This window comes from Anser anser (genome assembly GCF_964211835.1).
Source record: "Anser anser genome assembly, chromosome: 9".
In the NCBI taxonomy this organism is placed as follows: Eukaryota; Metazoa; Chordata; class Aves; order Anseriformes; family Anatidae; genus Anser; species Anser anser.
The window spans coordinates 5,560,509-5,584,498 of NC_139729.1; the positions used below are offsets into that span (position 1 = coordinate 5,560,509).

Genomic DNA, 23,990 nt, shown 5'->3' on the forward strand with positions numbered 1-23,990 from the left:
CTTTGGAAAGGCCATAGTTTGGGCCCAGCAGGCTATTTGATCTGCAAAAGGAAACTGAACAAATCCACCTCCTCTTGCATGCAGTTGTGTTTAGTATTAAGAGCTCATCTTTCCTCCCAGGGTGACCAAAATTCCACTTAACTACAAAAACCTGAAGCGGAACACATTGCTCCCCATAGCTACAGCCCCATCTCAGTGCATCACTAACTGCCTTTGAAACACTAGTGGTTTTGGAGACACGTCTTCACCATGATACAATCCAGCAAGCTGGTAAGGCCAGTTTTAGCCATGCCAGCAAGAAAACTGCATCTTTCTATTCAAAGCCACTGGGTACCAACCAAGCACTGTGTGGGTTACCAGGTGAATGCCAGTCAGCCACCTTGCAGTAGGCCATTGACTTACGCAGCAGCATCGTCTCCGTATTTTCATTTCTCAAAAGCCATTTGTAAAGAGCGAGCATGAAACATGGAGACAGAACATGCCTCGCTTCCCTGAACACTTCTAGCACTACAGGCTAGAAGCAGAGTGAGAGGTTTCCATAACTGTAAAACAAAACCTCACAAAACTCCGAATAGCATGTGGGGCCACTCCTGCCAGGGCCACAGGGTTGGCTCCCAGGGTCAATACCCATCCCACAGATCACCTGTGGACTTCAGGGTCAGCTCCCTCTTCTGATGAGCCATGGCAGAAGTAGGAAGCCCAGTCCAAAAATGGCTGAATGAAAGCAAAGCTGCAGAAAGCCTCAGTAGTAGTTGTGTTTTGTGGTTTTTTTTTTTTTTTTTTAGAAACTTTGTCTTTTTTTTTTTTAAACTTTTTGTCATTATGAAAAGTGACAGACTAATCCTCTGATGTAATTTCTGGCCAATAAACATTAGGAAGTTTTCTGTGTCCTACCTCCCCACACACCCACACTGAGGACAGTCAGAAAACTGAGCCCAGAGATCTCGGTGCTATGCCCAGGAAACACCTGTGTCAGCCTAAGCTTTAAAACATGTGCTATTATATTCTTATCCACAAACTGAAGGATACACCTTTAAGAGGTACTCATTAACATAAAAAGGTAACCAAGTAATTGCTTTCTTGCCATGTCTTTTTTAATTAATCATTATTAAGAACTGTGAGTCTTAATCCTTTATCTTAAAGTTAGAACCACTTGCTGACAAAACCTATAAAGTAGAAGGCTTCCCCTGCACTCTATGAGGAAGTTCTGCAAGCAAGAAGAGTTGAGATGAATTATTATTTATTTCTGTTAACATTTTATCAAGTTCATTTCCTAAGAGTTTTTACTAATAAGACACAAGTTTCTTACTACCTCAAATCCTGAAGGGTGGCTTTTGACATCTCTTCTACAGTACAGGAACCTATCCTAGGAGGAAACTGCACATGAATCCACGGAAGACAGACCACAACCCCAGTTTTGACAGGTAAGTTATGACCCTAGAGGTTATTCGGAAGAGTGCAAGCTACTCACTCAGCCCATTTGGAAGGGATGTAAGATTTATGCTGATGTCATTGATTAGGCTGAGTTTTAGTATATTTTTATTTGTAAATGATAACATATCAAGAATTCAAATACAAATTTAAGGAGTTAAGGATAACACAGGCTACTTTTGTACAAATCATTTTATCTAAGTACAATGATTTACACAAGGAAGATGATAATCAGAGGCGGTCATTTAAAATCAAGTTTTGATGTTAGGGTTGGTTTTTGTAACCTTCCTCTAAGGTCACAGCAATGTTGCCTTAACATCCTATTATGGTACTTAGTGTTAAGCAAGTAAAATAAGCTTAAAAGACAAGTTTCTTTATTTTTGCAGCCAACTACAAAGAGGAAAAGTCTTTTTTTTTTCCTTTTAATCACCACTTTTAAAAGTGAAGCCAGAAGCCCTCTTTAAGTCTGAGGAGGTAGATTCAAGAGGCTGAGAGTTACTACGTCTATGTACTCACTCAGACAACTAGAGAGTAAGAAAGATGAGTGTTAAAGTATTTTGAAGAAGCCAAGCTCACAAAGGGTTGCAAGCTTGCTGGGGGTTTTTACTGTCTGCAAAAAGTCTTGCACTTCTGTTGTTCCACTTGGCTCCCAGACAGGAAATCATTAGAAAAATGCCTCCCTGAGCATTCTGAGAATGAGCTCTAATCTGACAGTTTGCCCTCTCATCTATTCAGAAATGAGACTGTAATGGATCTTTATTCTTCCACTACATCTACTTAATTTTAAGTGAGTCAGTAAGAACAACCTTTGACAGACAAGACAGAGATCAGAGTCTGCCACCAATGCCCTTTGATCCAAGTTGTTCATTTACAGGCTGTCTGTGATTAGTAGCAAGCGGGGTGAAAGAAGCATTAGCTGAAGTAGCGTTGGTTAAAAAGTAAACTTACAAATGAGTTTTTAGCAATTGTGAACAGTACCTTTTTAAATTTCTGGTGCACTACGTTTCTACATAGACCATGGATTGCTGGAAAGGAGCCATAGGCAGCAACTGGATTTATCCCACAGTCATCATTTGTGCGAATGGATTTTTTTCCACAATGAGGCCTTCAGAATCTTTTCTCACTCCTTACTTAAGTGGACCAGACAAAAATCTAACAATTGAACAGGTAAGCAACTGTTCTCTTAAGTAATAATTAGAACACTTAAAGCAGTAAGCCTCACAGTAATAACTGAATGGGAGAAAAAGTATTCAGTAAGATAGGTATATTTTATTGAGATACCCCTATTTAAGATTGTCCTGGAAAAGAATAAGGATTCTCCTCTTTTGCAAGTTTAAGTTCTGAAGTCCCCACACTCCTGGGCTTTGAAACCATTTTGGTTGTTGTTTAAGAAATTGATACTTTCAGCAAGATCAGGTCAGACAGTTTCTTCCCCCCAAGAAAAAAAAAAAGGAGCAACAAAGATTTATTGATACTTATTGGGGAATTATACTAACAACGAAAATGAAACAGTGATCAGACATTAGACAACCAAGCAGACTTCCACTGATGACCTATTAGATTATTACCTACATTACTAAGCTGTTCTGTGCATCCATTAGTCTAGTCTGTGCAAGTCAGATTCACATAAGTTGTTTTTTAATTTTTAATTATTTTTTAAAAAGCATGTACTGTGATTGTCTGTATTCTGCTCCTCTGCTCAGCACTGGCTGGTTCAGGTGCACGCTTCATAATAAAAGAGGACATGAATCAAAAGAGAATCATGAATCTAGTGGCATAATTAGACAACACAAGCTAGGTACACCCACATCACCACTAGTGTGAACAGTCATTCCTGATTTGCACTAGTAAAAGCTGAGGCAGAATCTGCCAGCTTAGTAGCATGAACCCCATTTTTACTCTGAAAAAGGTGTTTTGTTTGTTTGGTTTTTTTTTTTTTTGAAAATCAGAAATGAAAGCTTTCTTACATGAAGCATATAAATAACATGATGAGATGCCTTAATTCTCATTTCAGCATCAACCAGCTCAAAAATAAGGACAGTATAGATACTGACTCTCAGCTGAACTCTCCAGTCATGAGCTAATTCCCCAAGTTTTAGTCACTTAATTTAAAATGCAGATAACCAAAGGAACCCCCAGAAAGATGCAGTGATCCTGCTGCTCACCAATCATACTGGTTCAGAAAACAATAAACAGCTATTATTGTTCTCTCAGCATTTGAAACAATTCCATTCAAGTCTAACTCTCAAGCTGAGAACAAGCAATTGTGACCTAATAGCCAAGCAGGTCCAGCATTTACTAGGTAAGACCTCCCCAAAACAGACATCTTACAGTCAGAGTTCAGTTGGTGACGTGTATCCAGAAGAAACACATACTCCTGCTGCAGCTGTAGCCAAAGCTACCTGGGCAAACACTGAGCTTTAGTGTAGAGTAGTAAACAGAACCTGCTAGCTTGGATGGAGATCAGTTTTAGAAAAATACAGGTGTTAGAACAAGTCCAGAGGAGGGCCACAATGATCAAGGGGCTGGAGCACCTCTGCTATGGTGACAGGCTGAGGGAGTTGGGATTGTTCAGCCTGGAGAAGAGAAGGCTCTGAGGAGACCTTACAGTGGCCTGCCAGTGCTTAAAGGGGGCTCCAGAAGAGCTGGGGAGGGACTCTGTCAGGGAGTGCAGTGATACAACAAGGGGGAAGGGCTTTAAACTAAAAGAGGGTAGGTTTAGATTAGATACAAGGAGAAATTTGTTTCTATGGAGGTGGTGAGGCCCTGGCTCAGAGAAGCTGTGGATGCCACATCCCTGCAAGTGCTCAGGGCCAGGCTGGATGGGGCTTTAAGCAACTGGGGGTGGGGTAGGGTTTTGGAATTAGATCATCTTTAAGGTCCCTTCCAACCCAAACTATTCTGATTCGAGGGAAAACGAATAATATATTTCTGGAGCATCTATGCAATTGAAGGCCAACAGAAAGTTATTCAAATACTGTTTCATCAAGAACTTACTTTTCACACAATATTTAAAGATAATGTGTGAAGACAACATAGTAATAACTATATATTAAGTCCAACTCCAGTTCCCCCCCATAAAGAGCACCTTTTTTTTTCTAATCAAGCAAAGAGGAGAGGTAATCAGCAGTATTCAGTGACTCATATGGAAGGTGAAACTAAACAGACGTTAATTTTCAGTTACCACAGGGAATAGTATTTGATGCAAGATAATGCTTGTGTCAGAGCAAAGTCAATTTCCTTCTAGGTTACCAACCAGATTTTCCCCGTTTGGACATACTCCTACCTCGCACTCCTGCTCCCAGTCTTCCTGATTACAGACTACGTGCGCTACAAGCCCGTCCTCCTCCTCCAGGGCATCAGCTACATCGTCACGTGGCTCTTGCTCCTCTTTGCTCACGGCGTGGTGGCCATGCAGGTGATGGAATTCTTCTACGGGATGGTGACAGCCACCGAGGTTGCCTATTACGCCTACATCTACAGCGTCGTCAGCGCCGATCGCTATCAGAGAGTGACGAGCTATTGCAGGAGTATCACCCTTGTTGCGGCCACAGTTGCTGCAGTGCTGGGACAGCTGCTGGTTTCCTTGGCAGACGTATCCTACTTTCATCTCAACGCCATTACCCTCGCTTCTGTGTCCCTGGCATTCCTGTGTTCCTTTCTCCTCCCAATGCCCCAAAAGAGCATGTTCTTCCATAAAAAAGGTGTCTCTGAAACCCTCCCACAACCACAAAAAGCTGTGGCTACACTCGGTTCCAACGGGCCATCGAGCTGCCAACAACAGGACAAGGACTGCGCAGCTGCTGACACGCGACCAGCACCACAACAGCACGCTGAACAGCCCAAGCCCCAAAACCACATGCTCAGAGTACTGGTGCAGCTGAGCAGGGACTTGAGGGATTGCTACAGCTCTAGGAAGCTGCTTTACTGGTCCCTGTGGTGGGCTTTGGCTACAGCAGGCTTCAATCAGATTGTGAATTACATCCAAGTGCTGTGGGATTTCAGAGCCCCCTCTCACAGCTCTGCAGTGTACAACGGAGCTGTTGAAGCAATAGCAACTTTTTTAGGTAAGTAAAAAAACCACTAGCAGCTACTTCTAATCTGTCTTGGCTGGTGACATCCTTTCACGATGTCTTCAGCAACTATTTCCTATGAGGATTAAGGTCAATAGTAACAGCTTCCAACACATAACCCCCATATAAACAGTGTGCAAAGCATCTCTTTACTATACAGCTTTTTATCCCTGGGGTCCTTAAAATAGTCATATATACATGCACACACAAAATATATAATCTTTTCCTTCTTGGGGCACCTTGTTCCACCAAGAAGTTTTAAGAGTTTTCATTCACAGCTCTGTTTAGTTCATAAATTCAATGCAAAGCACGCAGTTCAAAAACCTTGTGCAATGCCACCTTGCCTAGTCCTCTCCCAAATACATATAAATGAGTTGATACAAAAAGTAAAAAAAAAATAAAAGATATCTGCTCTAGACAGTCTGTTCTGACAGTGCATGAGCAGTCATTTCAGGATAAGTGATCCTGGATAAGCATGTTGTGACCCAACAACATAATGATCCATTGACCCAATGATATTCCTCTTTGAAGTGGCCACAAAACAGAAGGCACACAGGTAAAGTGCAACTTCATTGAAATAGCTGTGCAGTACCAATGGAGCCTCATTTCCAAGCTTCCACACATCTCCTTCATACCAGCAGTCTTATAAGTAATACAGGGAACTGTCCGTCTACTCTCCTTCCCTGCAAGCAGCATGAAGTGCATTTTACTAACATTACCCCAAAGCTTCAAGACTACTGGTTTGAGCAGCATTCCCAAGAGCTTTCATGCTTTTGCACTGTCTGGAACTTGATACTATTCTGGAGTACAGAAAGCACTCACATTACCAGGAACCTCTGGCTATTGTAGTTACTGACCGAAGGAGGTGGCCTACTATGACTTTTGAATTCTGATGAGGAACACATTCAGCCAGCAAGTCAAGACCACTAGTGTACTATCCTGCCAAAAAGCCCATGGGTAGCCAGTACTCACTGCTGTATAACCTGCCTGGACCAGACTTCTTTTGCATTTGAGCTACTAACCTCAGCATAACATTTCAAAAAGCTTTCATAAACACACAGGAGGCCTCAGTGCTGGAGGAGCACAAAAATTAACCATAGCTGGATAGCATTCTTACAAGTAGTAGAAGGCATTCTTGCTATATGTCATTATCAATAAGGAGTATGACATTTTTCACCAGAAAAACCTTCACTGAAGCTATACTGTCATTAGGTAAAAAAAAAAAAGTATGAAGGAGTGCAACAGACTGTCATTTCATGAAGAGCTTTACATGAAAGAATTAAACTCCCCCAGGCATATTTTAACAGAAAGTGCTTGGTGGGGTTGTTCTCTTAATCATGGTTGTCAAAAATGGCACAACAACAATATGCCAGGCACTGCTGCCTCCAACCTTAGGCATTAGGCACTTTCTCAGAGTGCTTCATCCTGAGAAAGCTCTGTAAGCAAGAAAAAAGCAAAACCAGAAGACTCCCACAGCACTAACAGAAAATAGAAGCCACACCAATATCAAAGTCTACTGTGGTCTTAAAAAGTATCAAGAGCTCCTGTAATGATCCATTTACAGAGTAATGCCATGACTCTAGAAGGACAGTAATGTTTGAGTTTTCATTATTTTTCATTTTTAGGTTCAGCAACATCCATGGCAGTTGGATATGTCAAAGTAGACTGGGATCTTTCTGGAGAACTGGCTTTGGGAATGTTCTCTGCAATGGATGCTGGTTCTCTGTTTCTCATGTACTTTACAGACAACATCTGGGCATGTTACGCTGGTTACCTTGTATTTAAGGCATGCTACATGTTCCTTATAACAATAGCAACGTAAGTATAATGCACAACTGTTCCAATTAAATTGATTTGAATCAGCAGAAGTATCACTTTCACACCAATTTTTACCGGAAGTTTCCACAGAAATAAGATTTTTGAATAGGTCACTACAGCAAAATATTATTTCTAACCTATATAAGACTATACTTAAATGTATGACCTAACCATAAGAATGGCTTATTCCAAGTCAGTAATTACCTTATTCTACATTTAGCTGTCCAATGATTTATGTATGAGACTTCTCTAAATAATCAAATGAACATACACAGGTCATTTAGCAAAATTATCCGAAGTAAGAGAAGATGCACAATAATGTGGCAAAAGTGAAATAACAAAAAATAGATCTCTATCAAAATGAAGATATTAAAAATGTAACGATCAAAAGTAAAGCTTTATCCTATGAAGACTCCACTGTGAGCATGAAATCATTCCCAAACTTCCTCCCTGAAGTTGCAAGCACTCAAGCTCTCCAGAGCTCAGTTAACCTGGCTGTATATTCATTTTCAGGTTCCAGATTGCTGTCAACCTAAGTATGGAGCGTTATGCTTTGATGTTTGGCTTCAACAACTTTGTTGCACTGGTGATCCAGACAATTTTGACTGTTATTGTAGTAGATTCAAGAGGTCTAGGACTGGATATCAGCACCCAGGTAAGTTACATTACTCATACTACTCTCACGTTCCCTGCTCTCCTCTGGAAGAGGGTTCTATTCAAAGTTTAGCCTCTGGGGAGATATTAGGGGATGGGTTAGCTTAGGACACTTACTTGAACACAGGTTCATTTGAAGTGAACTGGCAGTAGCTACTAGAGCCCACTTGTCCTCTAATCTTTTGTCAATGTTGCATTTCTGTAGTAATCTTAAGAACATACTTCATAGAGCAGAAGGGAGAACCATCACCTGTTACTCAGTTTCTTCTTATTTAAAGGCTTACTATTGACAAGTTTATTGTAAAAACACACTAAACAGAAGCAAGCTGAAAGGTAATCTATGGGTCTTTATTACTACAGAAATTCGAATTTATGTAGTTTCATTGGATGCACTTGGAAGTTACTTTAATTCTGAAAATTAACTCATGTCCCCGGACAGCTTTAGAGTTTAAGCACACATACTGAATACCATCCAAGTCTCGAGCTGTCATCTTTCCAGATAAGAGCCAGAAAGTGCTAGCCAGCTGTCCTCCTTCCTTACTGAGGTAGGGAGGGCAAGCAAGTAATAGGATATTCTCTCCACCCCCCTTTTACGATTACAGTCTTTCTACTGGATGAAGTCAAGCAGCCAGACTTCGAGCCATTTCAAGAGGGGCTTGTTCTGGGAACATGGGTGGCAGGGAAGGGAAGAAGTCAGTGTAGGGACACCCTTTATGTTATTTAACAGCAAATACAGTTCTTGATTCTTCCTCCCCTCTTCTCTCCACCCCCATCTCCCAGTTTCTCGTTTATGGCAGCTACTTTGCATTCATAGCTGGAATTTTCCTGACCAGAAGCATATACATCATTATCTCCATCAAATGCAGAAATGCCAGTGTGGCTGGTGAACCTATTGATCATTAAGGGGAAAGAGATGAAAAGAATGGTTGCAAGCAACAATGCAGAAGGCTGCATCATCTGAACAACTAATTAGCGGAAACAATGCTCAATCAAACAAGACTGGTCAATGATGGAAAAGGCTGTTTATGAGCCTTCAGCACAAAGGGCTTTGTAAACAGCATGATGCACTTTTTCCCAGTTCTCTTCACCAACAGTTCTAATCCCAGACAATCCTCAAACAATTTTCTATTTCAACTCAAATTTAGTTATGCAGTCCTGACACCAAAACTTGTATTAATGCTCAACGAGCACAACAGGAGGCAATTTCATACAGATGCCTGAACCTCACAACAGAAGCGCTTACAGAATACAACCTTTGAACTTTCACTTCTACTGAGTATTTTAATTAAAGGCAATTTACCATTAAATAAAAGACTTCCAAACATGCCTGTAGAACCTAAAGAAGTAATTGCCCCATAGCAGCAGGATGATCTGTAGGAAAGTTTACCACCAAAACTTTTTGGTGACTTGCACTTTTTCAACTGGAAGTTGACATGCATTTTTAAAGTAAGTTAATGCAAGTAGCATCTAACCACCCCCACCCTCCCCAAAATGCTACCTCAGTAGGTTCAGAGGGATTACTACATTCTCACAAATGACCAAATGCAGTAACTTATCTGTGGAGGCAAATTTTTTTTTAAGCCAGCCACAGGGAGAATTCAATTTCTATACAAGGCAGTCATACTTAAATAAGAATGTTTAAAATTCTAGATATAACTAAAGCTAATCAGACTTTCAACTGTGTTCAATAATGGCCACTTTGGAGTCATTTATATCAGCAGCAATTTTCATTATGTTCCTCTACCACAAGGTACAGGTTAGTCAAGAGAGAATTGAGAATTGCTATTTTCCGCTTTTCAGTTCACAAGAAAATAAAAATCATGAATTCCTTTGAAAACATACTTTTTAAAACTTCCTGAGCTTACCTTTACGCCCCAGTAATTTCTCCCTCCAACAGAGAAGAACATTTGCATCATATTTATGGCTCTCTTTCAGGATTCTAACCAAATTTGGTCCTTTTCAAACTAACCTGTTTCAATATTTGTTTCAATGCAGTGCTTGGGAAGTATGCAACCATTAAATTAATAACTAAGCTGCAGTACCTAGGCATCCATCTGCCTTGCAGAGTTCATGATGTACCTCTTCCAGCATCATCTTAAACATATGAGAACTGATATATATCAGGATTAAAAGTATTACTCTAGAAGCTCAACAAATTAATTGCTGTAAAAGAGGGATAAAGTTATCAAGTAAAATACTTTGACATTAAAGCAAAAAAGATATCTAGAAGTTAACAGGAGTATAGCTTTTTAGCAACTATGACAGTCATGTGAGCAACTGCATGAACAACTGTAGAAAATTTTAAGACAAGACACGATTTCTAATCATGGGAGAAATATTTATTCATTTTGTACTTATAGCTTTTATAAAAAAGTCAAGGCAGCTATGGTGTCAGTCTGTTCAATATGAAGGAGATTCAAGACAATACAAGATCTTCAGCCACTTGTCTGGAGTTTGATGAAGTTAGCAAACATACACTAAACTGGTGTGATTAGGTATAAAGTAAGAATTGGCAGCCTTTTATGCATTCAAGCTAGTAATGGAAAAATAAGACATTCTGCTATTTCTGCAGCATAATTTAAATATGCAGCCTTGCATATTTAAATGTATTCCAGTATCTTTTAGCAGTAAACAGCTTCATTTAGGTCAGAACAACTTGTCCAAAGCCTAGTTTACATCAATTTAGAAATTAAGGGAACACAGGATTGTTCCCTTTCCACAGCATGGTCTTCATCTCACTGAAGAGACATTCAGTTCTCTGCAATAAGTATATTTAAGTGTTCCACAAATCCTTCTAAACCCTTGAAGATTCCCATTCTTTACTGCATTCCTGTGTCATTATTCCAAAACAGATGTCAACAATAGAGAAACACAGCTATTTATATTATACTGGTGAGGGCATCACTAACACCCTGAAAAAAGTGTAGTTGCTGGGGGTTTGCCTAAGAATTCCCCAAAGGGTCTCAGGAATTAAAACACATACACTACTCCACATCCAGCAGTCCTAGTCGGAAGGACAAGCAAGACTCCAAGTCTCTTTAACTTTAAATACATCAACAGGACAGAACAGACCTTTAAGCGTGGAACACTACTAGAAGCAATCTGTTACATCTGCCTGTCCTTTGGGATCTCCAAAGCTTCAGAAGAAGTTAACATACGGAAACCACCATTCCCCACAGGTAGACAACATGAGTCAGCAGCCCTAGCATAAGAGTATTAATACAAGCAATGATCAAGCCTTTCAGTTCCCCTGGAAATAAGCAGATCTAGCATTCAGGCAGGCAGTTACAAATAAAGTTTCTTACCTTCAGGAATTCTCCCATTTGTCTCAAACTGGCTTCCACATCATTTTCTCAAATATCCGTAATAAACTGATCCCATTTATTCCTGTTATTTTGAAAACTGTTAGATCTTTATTCTTCAACTGGCCAGAAGCTTGAAGTCCTTGTATTCACAATGTTTACATTAATTGCTTAGCTCTGGTATTACACTTGAACTTAAGCCAAATTAAGTGTTTAAAACCCACCACTAACTACTTTGATGAACGTACTCTTGTTGCAACTTTCCTATTAAGGATTAGACAAGCCCCACATTTACTCCTCTACAGATGCTATTTTAGTATGACAGGAAATATTCCAGTAAATAAAAAAATAAATTAACATTCCACAGGTCTTACTAATATATGTGCATTTTTAATAAAATGAGCACTACTCCATTTGTTGTACCTTGGCCTGCTAATACACATACTGTTCTGCTCACAACCACGTCATGTTCAAAGACTCCATTAGCTACTCACAATTATATCTTTTAGCAGTTAGCCTTTTTTCAAGTCACTACCAGTGACTTTCAGTGTCCTTCATTATACAGCTATCCTGTCAGAGTAACTCAACTCAAGTTTCCTGTTAGATAAGTCACTTGAGCTAGAACAGCAGGTTTAATCACAAGGTCAAAATGTAACTAAAACTGAGGGATATGAAAATTAAGCTTAAATCACCTTTGAGCATATCACTTTTGGTAACTCATTTGTGTGTGAGATTCACAGTATGAACATTCTAACCCAATAAAGTGTTATTGCACAGAAATAAAGCTACACAATTTTTTTCCTAATATTTATTTTTTCACCTGCAAACTGTAGCAAAACATGATCAGCTTTATTATGCAGACAGGTATCCCTCTAACATTAGAGATTTAGGCATGTATAAATAGAAGAGCTCTTAGGAAAGGAAACAAACCTTCAATTTAACGTCATGACTTCCAATACCAATGGTTAAAATGATGTAGCTCATTCATTCCAAGAGATACAACAGCACCTTAAAGTGGCTGATCTATTTCCCAGTAACATTTTCCACATAACAATGTGTTAAAGTTACAAATACTGATATGCACAAATAGCTATTTTCTAAGAAAAATATGTACAGTACTGCAGCATAATGAATGTGGTATCTGCAATAACTTATTAGCCAATTTTAATATACATGATACCGCTACTTTTTACCTGCCAGTTCACAGGTTCAAGGATGTTACCACAGCCCTCTGTTTTGCACGTTATTACCTGGGGAGAGGTGTGTGTGTGTGTGTGGAGGGGAGGGGGTGTTGATTTTCTTTGTTTGGGGGGGGGGCTTGTTTTTTTGCTGTTTTTTTGTGTGTGTTTGTTTCTGTGTGTGTTTTTTCCCCCCCAAAAGGTACACAAAGCAGGCTTTTATTTTAAATTCTTAAAGACTTCTTTTTTGTTTAAAGCTAATATCAGTGAAACAAGACAACAGTGCAAGAGGCGCAGAGATGTTATGTGACCACATAAGAGTTCTTTTGGGTAAAGTGTCTATAAGGCTATAAGAAAGGGTTGGTTGATGAGCTTCCTGTTGGGAATTGTCCTGTTGGTGCACCAGCCTGGGAGAAAATGAAAGAATAACACACATTTAAGATTTTTTTTCTTTATCACAAATTATAAATGCAGTGTATATAAAATGGTAAACAACTTCTTAGGATATTTATTTTACATTGCAGCTTTTTGTATGTGTTTTTCTCCTAAGTTATACTGTTATACTGAGAGCATGGTATATATAAATACCTCTATTTAAATTTGAGCAGCCTTACAAATGCCATGTCATCATTATATTGAATTGCGTTTAGGAGATTCGCATGCTGCCTTTCCTTATTTGAAGCAAAAAAATCATGCAGCTCTATAATTGTTACAGATTATGTCTCTTCAGACATACGGAAGTTATTAATATCATGCAACAACTCACTTACCATAAAAGGGTTACTAGATACTCCAACAGCTGCAACTTGTCCAAAAGGAGTTACTACAGGCTTTGCCTGTCCAAATGCAGCAAAACCTGCTCCTTCAAGAGACAACAGTGAAAACGTTAATACTAATAACCAGTCTTCATAGAGTTCTTTGCTGCAGCTCCAAAACAAAAACAAGTGAAAGCTTGGACTGCACCAATCAGCAGGACTTATAATACTACTCTGTTTATGTAGGGTAGGAACTTTTAAACACAAAGTTTTCACTTAACAGTTCAATCTATTTATACTAGGACTTCTTGCAGACAAATCTTGTTTCAGTTCAAGAAGCATTATATGTATTAGCAAGATCAGTTCCCAATTCAAGCATGCAGTCTGTTTCTCTCCTCCCCCTCCCGGCAGAGCAGCCTGAATGCAGAAATAATTTGTAGACTAGAAGTCTTAAGTTCAGGAAGAACTTTGAATGTTCCAGCTGAAAAGCAATGAAAACAATAAGAAAATCAGAACCAACTTTGGCTCAGAGCTTGCCTCTGTTCACAAGTGTGGAAAGCCAAGCTCTTAAGATCATTCTCATCCGGAAGCTACTGCCTCACACTTCAGCTATACAATCACATGAACACACTTAGTCTGCCTCAGTGCGCAGTCAAATGGATAGAATGAAGCAGATAAAGAAGTGATGTATCTTTGGAGCTCTAAAAAATTTACATGGCTGTTATTTAACTAAACTATACATGTGTCTGCACCAAAATTTACACTCAGGTAGGTAACAAGCCTAAACTATAGCTGCCTATGTTTTCTCTACAACACTGCTTCAACAGATTACTGTTTTTCTATTAATGTCATCATTAACAGCGCACTCTTAAGATGATACTTGACAACATGACTACTTCAGATACACTAGTTATTGCATCTTAGAGCTAAAGTCCAGGAGCACTGTGCTGCAGAGCTCTGGAGAACTGATTATAAAAGCTTAACATGACACACATGAATATCAAAAAGCTAAGTTTCTTAACAGTAGAAAATTTGTAAAAATGTACAGTAAGACATCATGTATGTACGTGTAAAAAAAACATAGCTGAGCTTTTTATTTTCAACTGTTCATAACTACTGAATTCTCAACTTCTACAAGTGCTTTTTTCAATGTTTTTATTATCATATGAATTTTGGGAGAAAGTACATTTTGATTTTCTCATGTCTGCTTTCTGAAAGTTAGAGAAAGCATTATCTGATGCAGACACTCCCAAATGAAGACAAAACAATCCTTGCATGTAAACCTTTTAGGCCTTTGAACATTTACAGTTTAGTATCAAATTATGGTGAAGTTTGTTACGTCACTGCACACAGTCAAGCCTGAAAGCTCAACTACAGAGCCAAAACTGTTGTGTGATAGGAACCTCTCACCAATATAATTAGAAAGTTCATACACAAATATGCACCCGTTATTGCTGACAGAGTCAAATCATTTTCTCCATGTTTCTGATTTAAACAAGATTATCTAAAGGATGTAGACCTACCATTTGGCTGCTGACCAAAAGCAGTCTGTTGGGGGAAAGCTGCCTGGGTCGGGAATGTGGGCTGCTGGAAGTTGCCACTAAAACTAGTAGGAAGACTATAGGAGGCAGGAGTTCCAAATCCTGCAGGCATGCTCATAGATGCAGTACCAAATGTTGCTGCTGGTAGGCAAAAAAAACAGCATTAAGTTATGAAAAAAAGTGATCTCTTACAAATAAGACATTACCATAAAGCCATGTTAAGGGTCTCTTAATGCCTCAGTGACCACGCAAAAGTTACATTTAAATCCTACAGCCACTGAACTGATTTGTTACCTTGGATCACCAGAAACGAGGTGCTTAACTTACTTCTGCACTTTAAAAAATAAACGGAATAATTTAAAATGTACTTGATCCAGCACATTCAGATATACTTTCTGGAAAGGACTCTTCCATATTCTTGGCAAATATTTCACCTGAGGTTTTTCTGGTAAAAGTCTGCACACATCAGAAGCAAGCACTTTCAGGCAGCATAAGCCCCTCTTTTTCTCTACTGAGAAAAGCATGGCAGTATCTTCCTACATTACAAGCTGCATTACAGTAAGTTACAAGTAAAAAAATCATAAGGGATACATGCATCCCTCTCACAATCCCATCCTATGCGTCGCTTTAAAGGAAATTCTCATCATCATGCACATTAATTTGCACACAGTTCCTAGTGCAAACCCTCTTACTGTTGAGGTAAGACTTAAAACAAACAAACCAAACAAAATCTTTTCATCTGATTCTCTGCTGAAACATTTCAAGTAAAGAACATACAGCACATATGCAATTCTACATGCCTCCAGCAAAAACATGAGCACATCGAGTGGTATGTATACTCTCGATGTACACAAGATGTAGTAACAAAACCATTATTCAGTGTTTTGGGAGTTATTTTTGTAGGGAGAAGAATATAGAAGGCTTTTTGGTACAAATACAGACACCAAGCATTTTCTTCTAGTTCAACTTAGACAGAACTGTTCTTTTGAGCTGCCAGATGTTAGATTTTATACAAACCCAACAATAAAAATCCTGTATTTAATGAATATAGCTTAAATCATCAGTTGAAGAGTTTACCCCCAAAGTACTCAAGGGCAAGACATTATGCACACAAACCGCTGACAAAGTACACACAAAACTAATGTACTAACATAGTTCATTTAAAATTAGCAAAGCAGCTACTCATCAGGAAGACTTGCTAGAACAAACAAAAGCACAACAAATTGAGTAACAACTTGGGATATCCCAAAATGCATCAAACTACTATTAGCACAAGCTACAGGAGTCACTCAACTTGTTAGCATTCTATTGTGTCCATGGAGGATACAAATAATGGTTTTGTTTTAGTTGCTTAATGCATTTCTAAGCTCCTCTCTCCCTTTGCCCAGTTGCCAGATACCCATACCCACTCCATTTTTAAAACATGTAAAGTCTTCTGAAATTCTACGTGCAGAGAACCAGATAGCTGCCAATAAGCTTTTACAAGCAAGAACAATTAGCCACAAGAAACTTGATACCAAATGTGGCCACCTACCAAAGTGAGCGTGAGGAAATATGTGAGAGTGCATTGCTCCCGAGAGGCCTTATGGAAGCCACAAAGAGACCAGACAATGTCAAATCATTTATACGCATTTGAACAGTAATCTCTTAGATAACTTTATAAATATACTCACACACACACGTAGCCAACCATTCAGCCATAGCACAACCAGTGATATATTACATTAAGAAAGCCATTAGAAATAAATGCTACAAACCAGACCTCCCTAGTAATAAATAGAGTCCACGCAGAAAGGAAGTTTAGCATAAAAGGACAAGCTACAAGTTTGTAACTTACATTGAAATTGGTTGGGTATTATCATTACCTACAGTCACATTCTCTTATCTAGTAGATAATACTATAGCTGAAAGTGTTAGAAACTCTGCGAGCCAAGAAAAGCAGTTTAGAAGATGGAAGGATAGAGCTGCCACGTTCAAATAAATTTATCTGAAGTGCATTAATCCAGTTATCTTTCATATGTTGCCATTGGGAGGAGGGACATATTGGAGTAACTTCCTTCATAGTCCGAGAATGCTGCTTCTAAAGGCTACAAGTTCTTAAAGATGATCCAAGATAGCAAGGTTAGTGATAAGTGATAAAATGAGGTAAAATTATTACGTAGCTGAACTTACTTCCTTCATTAAATAGCTGAATATCTCAAAAGGGACTTAAAACAAAATTCATTTTAGCAGAGGATGTGAATCGGATCAATTCAATTTTAACTCAGCCTGACCAGTTTCATTCAGCCTACCTAGAACTCTGAACAAAGCACAACTCTGTTAAAACGCATACATCAGCAGATCTAAGTCTGTGGAAGCCCAATTAGCAGATAAAAGCGCCCAAGTTTAGCAGTGTCTTTGTAGAGGAAAACTAGTACAATACAGGATTAATTTAAATCCAAAGATCAATGCTTTAAAGAGTTTTCTTAAATAAGAAAGTGATTGAGTTTTTTTGTGAATGAATTATAATTCTATAGAATCCTGCCCCAGAAAATTAAGTCATGAGCGTACAGATTGTATTTAAACATACATTTTCTTATTTATACAAGGGAATAAAATAAAGGACATCAATTCACCTGCTGTTTCAACCTATGCATTCATTTCAATCAATTACTGATTCTGTCAATGTGACCATTTTCCCATTAGTCTGAATGAAGTGGCTTTCTGTGCTTCTTGAAACCAGGTTTTATTTCTAATAGAGTTCAGTATCAGCATATAGGCTTTGTATGGCTTACATAAATTTCAGGTAAAGCTGAGTTAGATCTTCCAGCTTGTTACAAAGTTCAAGTTTTTTAAAACAGACTTTAATGAAATATACTCCGGGATGTTTTTTTTCCAAACCCACCCCAAAAACTTCTATAAAATATGCAACATTAACTTGACATTCTTTCCTGTATTAATTTTAACTGGATCCTAAATAATTCTAAATTTAAGATTTTGAAATCTAAAGCTTCAGTTTTTCTGCTCTACTGCATAAATAGTTATTTGTCCCAATCTAGGCACATTTTGAAATAATATTCCACTGTCTGTCCCTTCCATGTTAATCCACTTCATGTTCTTTAGATAAGGCACTGAATAAGTGAACTTGCAATATGCTAACAGCCCAGAACTTCACCTTTCCTGGTTTTAACTCCAGCTCTGACAACCTCAGTTTCAAGGGCTTTCAGGATTTGGAACAAAAGAAAGCAAAAAGTCAAGTGTATCAGCTTGGCAGAAAGGCTTTCAAGATCCCTGACTTCAGGGCAACCTGCTGTGAAGCATGCTTCAAAGCTAAAAAGTTATAATCTTGCACAGTACTCAAGCTATTCAATAGCCTATGTATTACCAGATAGGTAGTATTAAAACATCTTCACTGATCATTTTGACTTTTTTTTCCATGGCCACACAGTCTGTAATTCTAGGACTGGACCAGAAACAGAAAACTAGTGTCCTCAACCCAACAAAAATATCATAACACCACACAAAGAAAGCAAAGGTAAGCTATTCATAAATATCATACTCTACATTGAACACACACACACACACCCCTAGAGACAGGTAACACAAAAAGCCTTTAAGAAAAATTACACAGCCATGAACAAAGAATCAATGCAAGCCCTGAAGAGTTTCACAAACACAGGGTTGCTTTTTAGTTTTTCTAACCTGTTGTTCCTCGGCTATTGGTCTGGAATGGATTTGTTGAAGGTGCCACAGGGGCAACAGGGGCAGCTACAAATGGATTTGTGGAAGGTGTTGCTGAAAGATTAAAAACATTGTATTTAATAAAGTCTTAAAAATAGCCAGTCTGACTCACATTAGGTTTACAATACCTTTAGATAGAGATATGTAAGTATCTATAAAATTGCTTGGAAATTTAGTAATCAATAATGAAATACTTAATTTTAAATGCAACACATGCACAGACAACAGTACGTTTTTGGTGTCCCTTGGTAACTTCATTATCAGTAGTGTCACAGTATAGCACTATCAACTAAAAATTAGTAAGTTGCTTGCTTACAGTCCATGAAAGGTGTTAGTAACACTTACATACCTCCGAATGGAGCAGGCACGCTTGAAGATGCAGGTTGTGTCTGTGCAGTAGCAGCCACAGGTACTGTTCCAAAAGCATTGCTGAAAATAATTCATACATTCAGGACAGTCAGAATTGCTTGTTTAACAATTAAATAGAACTTACATTTATTGTCAGCATATAAAAAAAGAAAAAGGAATGCTTACACACAGTTTGCAATGTGCATTATAATTCAGTGATGCCAGCGTCAGAGATAACTACTGCTGAGCAATGAAAAGTCCTCTCCACCAACAGTAAGAGAAAGAATATTGAACAGAGGCCGTAAGTATAAGGTTGCAAAGCAAAAGCTTTAGGGGGCACTTGTAATACCAGCCAGTGTTATAACAGACATTTAGTGTTTATTACCCTAATGATCTAGAAGAATTGGTAATATTTACATCAAAAATATAAGAATAATATTTTGATGGGGATGATGCTATGATTCTTGGTATGATGCAAATATTCTGTACATAAAAGTGTTACCATCTAACAGGTTCATCATATAACAACCAGAAAGGTGCACAGAGCATTCTGCTGACTATGATATAATCTGCTGATTATATCATACAGTACTAGTATTATTTAAAACAAAGGATGCAGTTTCAATAGTGCTTCTAAACACATCTAACGTTTCCTCCATTTTTGATAAAATTGAAAACAAGTTTAAGAAACAACTTTGAACTACTTTTCCGCATATTGTTTAAGTCGATGAAGAGAGTCACAACTACGTCTAACAAAAAGTACCTGCTGACATTACTGGTGGAAGTATATGCATTACTAGAGGTTGCTGTGGAGCTGAACACGCTGTCTAATTCTGCTAGAGCTGCATACTTGTCTGAAGATGCACTTGACTGATTTGGGGCTGACAAAGCAGGACCTCCTGATGCTGACACTACTGTACTGAAGCCACTTCCTTGCTCACTACCACCTAGAAAAAGAGAATACAGATTACAAAAGATTAAGGTTTCACTTTCTGCCCTACTAATGTTGAGTACTAACGTACAGATTTCATTTTCAGACTTAAACTCGGTACAAACTATGGCATACAGAAGTGACATGCTTCTTCTCTAGATATTCTGCAGTTCCAAGGAGCGTCCAGTTTCCCTGAAAAGACTCAATACTACTGTCATCTTCAACTAGAAGATGAAACATTATTTGAAGGTGTGCTTTTTGTTACAGAACAAAGCTTTACATTATACACCAACACAAGTTTTCACTTACGGCTTGCAAAGAAAAGTTTGACTTTCTTCTCAAGATTAATACAACTTTACATCTCCTGAATATACATTTCCAAACTACATTTCCAAACACTGAAAGAGATGCTGATGCTAATTCACTTTCTACAGAGAAAATCGACTCAAAGGACTATTCTTACAGCACCAAGTGATTCCACAAGATCTCACAAAGTTTGAACAATGATAAAAGAAAGCTGAAGATGCAAAAACAGAACAACAGAATAGTCTTTCTATAGATCAACAGAAGTAACAATCTCTTAAGAAAAGATATTACCAGATAAGTAGGAAGAAAAAGTATGACACCTGGGCATCTTTTTACCAAAGGGCCAAGCTTCAGTAAATCTCCTTTGCTCTTCACAGCCAGTGGAGCTTTCTACTAGAAGAGGTGACCTTTATTTGATCTCTACACCTTATCTGTAGTCCTTCAAAAAGATTGCTAAGCCATGGAGGCAGTGTCTTGACTGAATGCAGTCTTGGGTAGGCTAGCATTGAATTCAGAGTGAAGCTGAATTTTGCATCTGTGCTGAAAATAACAAACTCTAGTTTTGTCAGAACTGGTGTTCACTGCCAATGAACTTTGATCAAAACCAAACAGAAACCTTGAGGTGCCTACACATTTGTAGAAAAAGACCAACAAAGCCACATATTGTATTAGGCCACATCGTTTGGCAGCTGATGTAACTTCAGTGTTCGTGCAACATAAAGAATAAAACTGATCTGAACACTAGTGAAATTCAAGCTGCTTTTTAGACAGCACTTCTTTAGTACACACACACAAAAAAAACATTTTATTGGAAGAATATCAATGCTACTAACTTATAAAAAAATAAAGCAAAATCTTTTTGTGGCAGAGAGGTAGGACAGTTACTCTGGCAGTTCTTTGCAACAACTGCAGCTCTCCACTCACGAGCCTTCACCATAGCTTTTTATATAAATATAAAAAACTTAGCTCAAATATATTTATATGTATTTGAATGTGTATATATGTGCCTTGCTGTATGACTCATCAGATATTTAGACAGTTACTCATCTTGATATCAAGTAGATTCCTAAAAAGCAGCCTTCCGATGACATCCTTTTGGAGTAAGGCCTTAAAAAAATCTCAAGCTTTAATGTCTTACACATTAAGAATATATTGAAGTGAAATTCAACTCATAATTTAAAGAAAGGACATTCTGAAATAGTTACTAAGTTGACAGGCACAGCCATCCTTGTGGTTAAGTACACACACATTATAAGCATGTCAAAAATAAAATTAGTTACCTTGCCCTGCACTGAAGATATTATCTAAATTAGCCAGAGCCGCATATTTGTCTGCTGACTGAAGATTTGGTTTATTCACTGCAGCTTTACTGGCTCCAGTTGCTGTTGCGTTGCTCTGAGAAGCATTGAAGGCTCCAAAGTCAGCACTGGAGGATTTGGGGAAGTTATCAAAGTGAGCAAAGTTAGCATTCACTGATCCAGCACTTCCACCTGTAACAAAAGTTAAATGTGATCGATACTTTATTTAGCTTTGAAGCATCTCCAACATTAAATGATGGTACAATAATCCCACCTCTCTGCAGTTACCTGAGGCAACAAGTTCCCCCTGCCCCATCCCACAGGTATAAGATCCTTTCCCATATCTTTCAAATTTAAGTTGGGCCAACAGGAAAAAAAATTGTCTTTTTCAGTCTGCAGATCAGGGCCAAAAGCTTCACCAGATTAAACCAGTCATAATTTGATCTTTCAAATCTTTCAGATCTATGTGCTACCCATCAGCTGTTAAAGCAATGTCAGGAATATTTTGCTAGAGTAACAAATACTTGTCTGAACCTTTAATATTCAGAATATTGCAGCTTCATTTTCTGTCATGTATCTAATGAACTACTTGAATTCACTTAATGGTATGATATGCTTGACCATTTCAGATGTCAGTCATCATTCCAGGCAAAAATGAAGCAGCCTAGAAGTCCAAAAGTAGAATGATTCTACGTCAAAGTTTAGAGAGTTTTGTTCTCTTTTCTCAGATTTTTAGACTAAATCCAATCAGAAGAAGGATTTGGATAGAGAATATGCAAAACAGCTGTTTTTATATCGAGTTTCTACTTACATCAGATATACATAAATCAATTTGAAAAATCTAGCTTAGGTCCACATTAACTGAACTTATGTTTAAATACAAAACCATGAGCTTCCATTTCTCCACCATCCAGACAATTTTATTAATATAGACAGGTCATGTACTTAAAATTTAAATGAATTACTCCATTATGTGTATCATACTCTACAACAACTGGTTGAAGACTCCACTCATACTCCAAAACCAAAGCATTTTAATAGCTTAATCAATGAAGTTAAAACATATGCAACAGTAGAAATGACGATGCTATACTACAATGGCATAAAATGAAGCAAGCTGAGTTTTCCACTGTGTGGAACTTACTGTGTACAGCCTGAAGAGGAAAAGCTGAAGTAAATTCACCAAAACTGCAGCTAGATGAAAGCGTTCTGAACGCTGGACAGCCAGAAATTGTGTGAGGGTTAAAGTTAACATAAGAGGGGAGAAAGAAAATTTGAAAAAAAGTTTAAAACGACACCACACTCAAAAGAAAAAAAAGGAAAAGAAAGTCAGTCAGCCAAAGATCTAGACAAACAGCAAGTGTAAACTCAAGCAAAAGTTTTAAAGCATGATCAAATTAAAGGAAAGCAAAAATAAATCTTAGCAATAGGCTCTACACATGAAGTCACATGAACATACACAAAGTATGTGCACCTATTACACATTTGCATAGATGCCCTTATTTTGGTAGCGTGATGTGATTTTGGGTCTACCAAAACCCCTCACTTACAAGATTAACAATCAATTCAGTATTTACCAAAAGTAGTACTTTTTATTATTTATTTCAGGTGTAGAGCTAATAAACATATGGTGCCATAAAATTAGACTTCTTAGTAGCATTCGGAAAAAAAGGAAATCAACAACAAACAAAGAATTCATTTTGAGTTTCCCCAGAGCTTCAGATGGCTTGATTGCATTAAAGCAGGCAGATGCAAGAAACAACCTCAGCTTAAGTACCTTTCAACATAAAGGTAAGAATTATTTCAATTAAGCATTAATCAAAAGTGCTAGGAGTTCTACCTGTATTTTGGGGCTGAAAAGAAGACTGACTTGCTGTGGGGAAACCTCCAAAACTACTCGAGCCACTAGACTGTCCAAATGCATCAAAGTTTGCAAAACCTGCATTTGCAGAGTTCTGCGCTGTAAATTGCAAAGGAACAAAACATGTTAATGGATATGGGAAACAAACAGAAACAGATGTATTAACTGAATTAATGGTCGTGACAGTCACCAAGGGTTGTGTCCTACCTTGCAATTTCCTTTTACATGAAAATTATATATGATATTCTACAAATAAAAACTGTCTTTGGAACAAGCTTTCGTGACTCATCTTCACAGACCTACAACAGTTAATGCTACTTCTCTCCTCCTCACACACGCTACTACTCACAACTGCATGACTTGATTCAGGTACAGTTCACCTTAACCCTAGAAGGTTTGCAAAGGTGGTTGGTCGGTTAGAAACAACCCAAACCGTACAGAATACCAGATGTTTACCTGCAGAAGCCAAACCAGGTATCATTCTAAATGCTAGTTTTTAAATGCTAGTTTCCAAAACAGAGTTTTTGGATTAACTGAACTTTTTTTAATAATAAAGTTACAAGGTATTCCTGTAACATACTGACAATTTGAATTCCTAATATACGAAGTGCCTCTTAGAAAAAATTAGTTTGGTACCACCTGAATAGTTTTGACTAGGTTTATAAGTTCATTTTACTGCAAAATTCAGTTTAAAAAAAAAAGTAAAGTCAGAGTACAGAAATCAATACCAATGTCAAGAAGATTGCATTCATAGACTGTATCCACAAAATAAAA

General features: G+C 38.0%; 2 protein-coding genes across 7 annotated transcripts in view; one reads left to right on the plus strand and one right to left on the minus strand.

The window, feature by feature from the left end:
• Positions 1-836: 836 nt before the first annotated feature.
• LOC310904539 (thiamine transporter 2-like) lies at positions 837-12,864 on the plus strand. Of its 3 annotated transcripts, XM_083849436.1 has the most exons (7): positions 1,161-1,222; positions 1,353-1,424; positions 2,446-2,598; positions 4,679-5,498; positions 7,130-7,322; positions 7,836-7,977; positions 8,757-12,864. In XM_083849436.1, the coding sequence occupies exons 3-7, from the start codon at positions 2,449-2,451 to the stop codon at positions 8,877-8,879; spliced, it is 1,428 nt and encodes a 475-aa protein (XP_083705562.1). In that variant the 5' UTR covers positions 1,161-1,222; positions 1,353-1,424; positions 2,446-2,448; the 3' UTR covers positions 8,880-12,864. The 3 variants fall into 3 exon arrangements, with proteins under 3 accessions (XP_083705560.1, XP_083705562.1, XP_083705561.1); XM_083849434.1 differs by having other exon boundaries at positions 837-1,424; XM_083849435.1 differs by lacking the exons at positions 1,161-1,222; positions 1,353-1,424 and having other exon boundaries at positions 1,439-2,598.
• Positions 12,107-23,990, minus strand: part of AGFG1 (ArfGAP with FG repeats 1) — a 37,193-nt gene continuing 25,309 nt past the window's right edge. Inside the window, exons 6-14 of one of the 4 annotated variants that reach the window (XM_083849429.1) lie at positions 23,196-23,315; positions 22,500-22,571; positions 21,338-21,547; positions 19,584-19,767; positions 18,822-18,901; positions 18,434-18,526; positions 14,735-14,893; positions 13,227-13,318; positions 12,107-12,863 (exon numbers count right to left, since the gene is read on the minus strand). In XM_083849429.1, coding sequence (XP_083705555.1) covers positions 12,804-12,863; positions 13,227-13,318; positions 14,735-14,893; positions 18,434-18,526; positions 18,822-18,901; positions 19,584-19,767; positions 21,338-21,547; positions 22,500-22,571; positions 23,196-23,315 — 1,070 coding nt within the window. In that variant the 3' untranslated portion in view covers positions 12,107-12,803. The remainder of the gene's footprint in view (positions 12,864-13,226; positions 13,319-14,734; positions 14,894-18,433; positions 18,527-18,821; positions 18,902-19,583; positions 19,768-21,337; positions 21,548-22,499; positions 22,572-23,195; positions 23,316-23,990) is intronic. The other 3 variants (XM_083849427.1, XM_083849426.1, XM_083849428.1) reach the window with 3 other exon arrangements.

Coding starts and splice junctions, on each gene's coding strand:
- LOC310904539 (XM_083849434.1), top strand. CDS start 2,449: ATGGATTGCTGGAAAGGAGCCATAGGCAGCAACTGGATTTATCCCACA. Junction 7,323..7,835: donor TTCCTTATAACAATAGCAAC/GTAAGTATAATG, acceptor ATTCATTTTCAG/GTTCCAGATTGCTGTCAACC. Junction 7,978..8,756: donor GACTGGATATCAGCACCCAG/GTAAGTTACATT, acceptor CCCATCTCCCAG/TTTCTCGTTTATGGCAGCTA.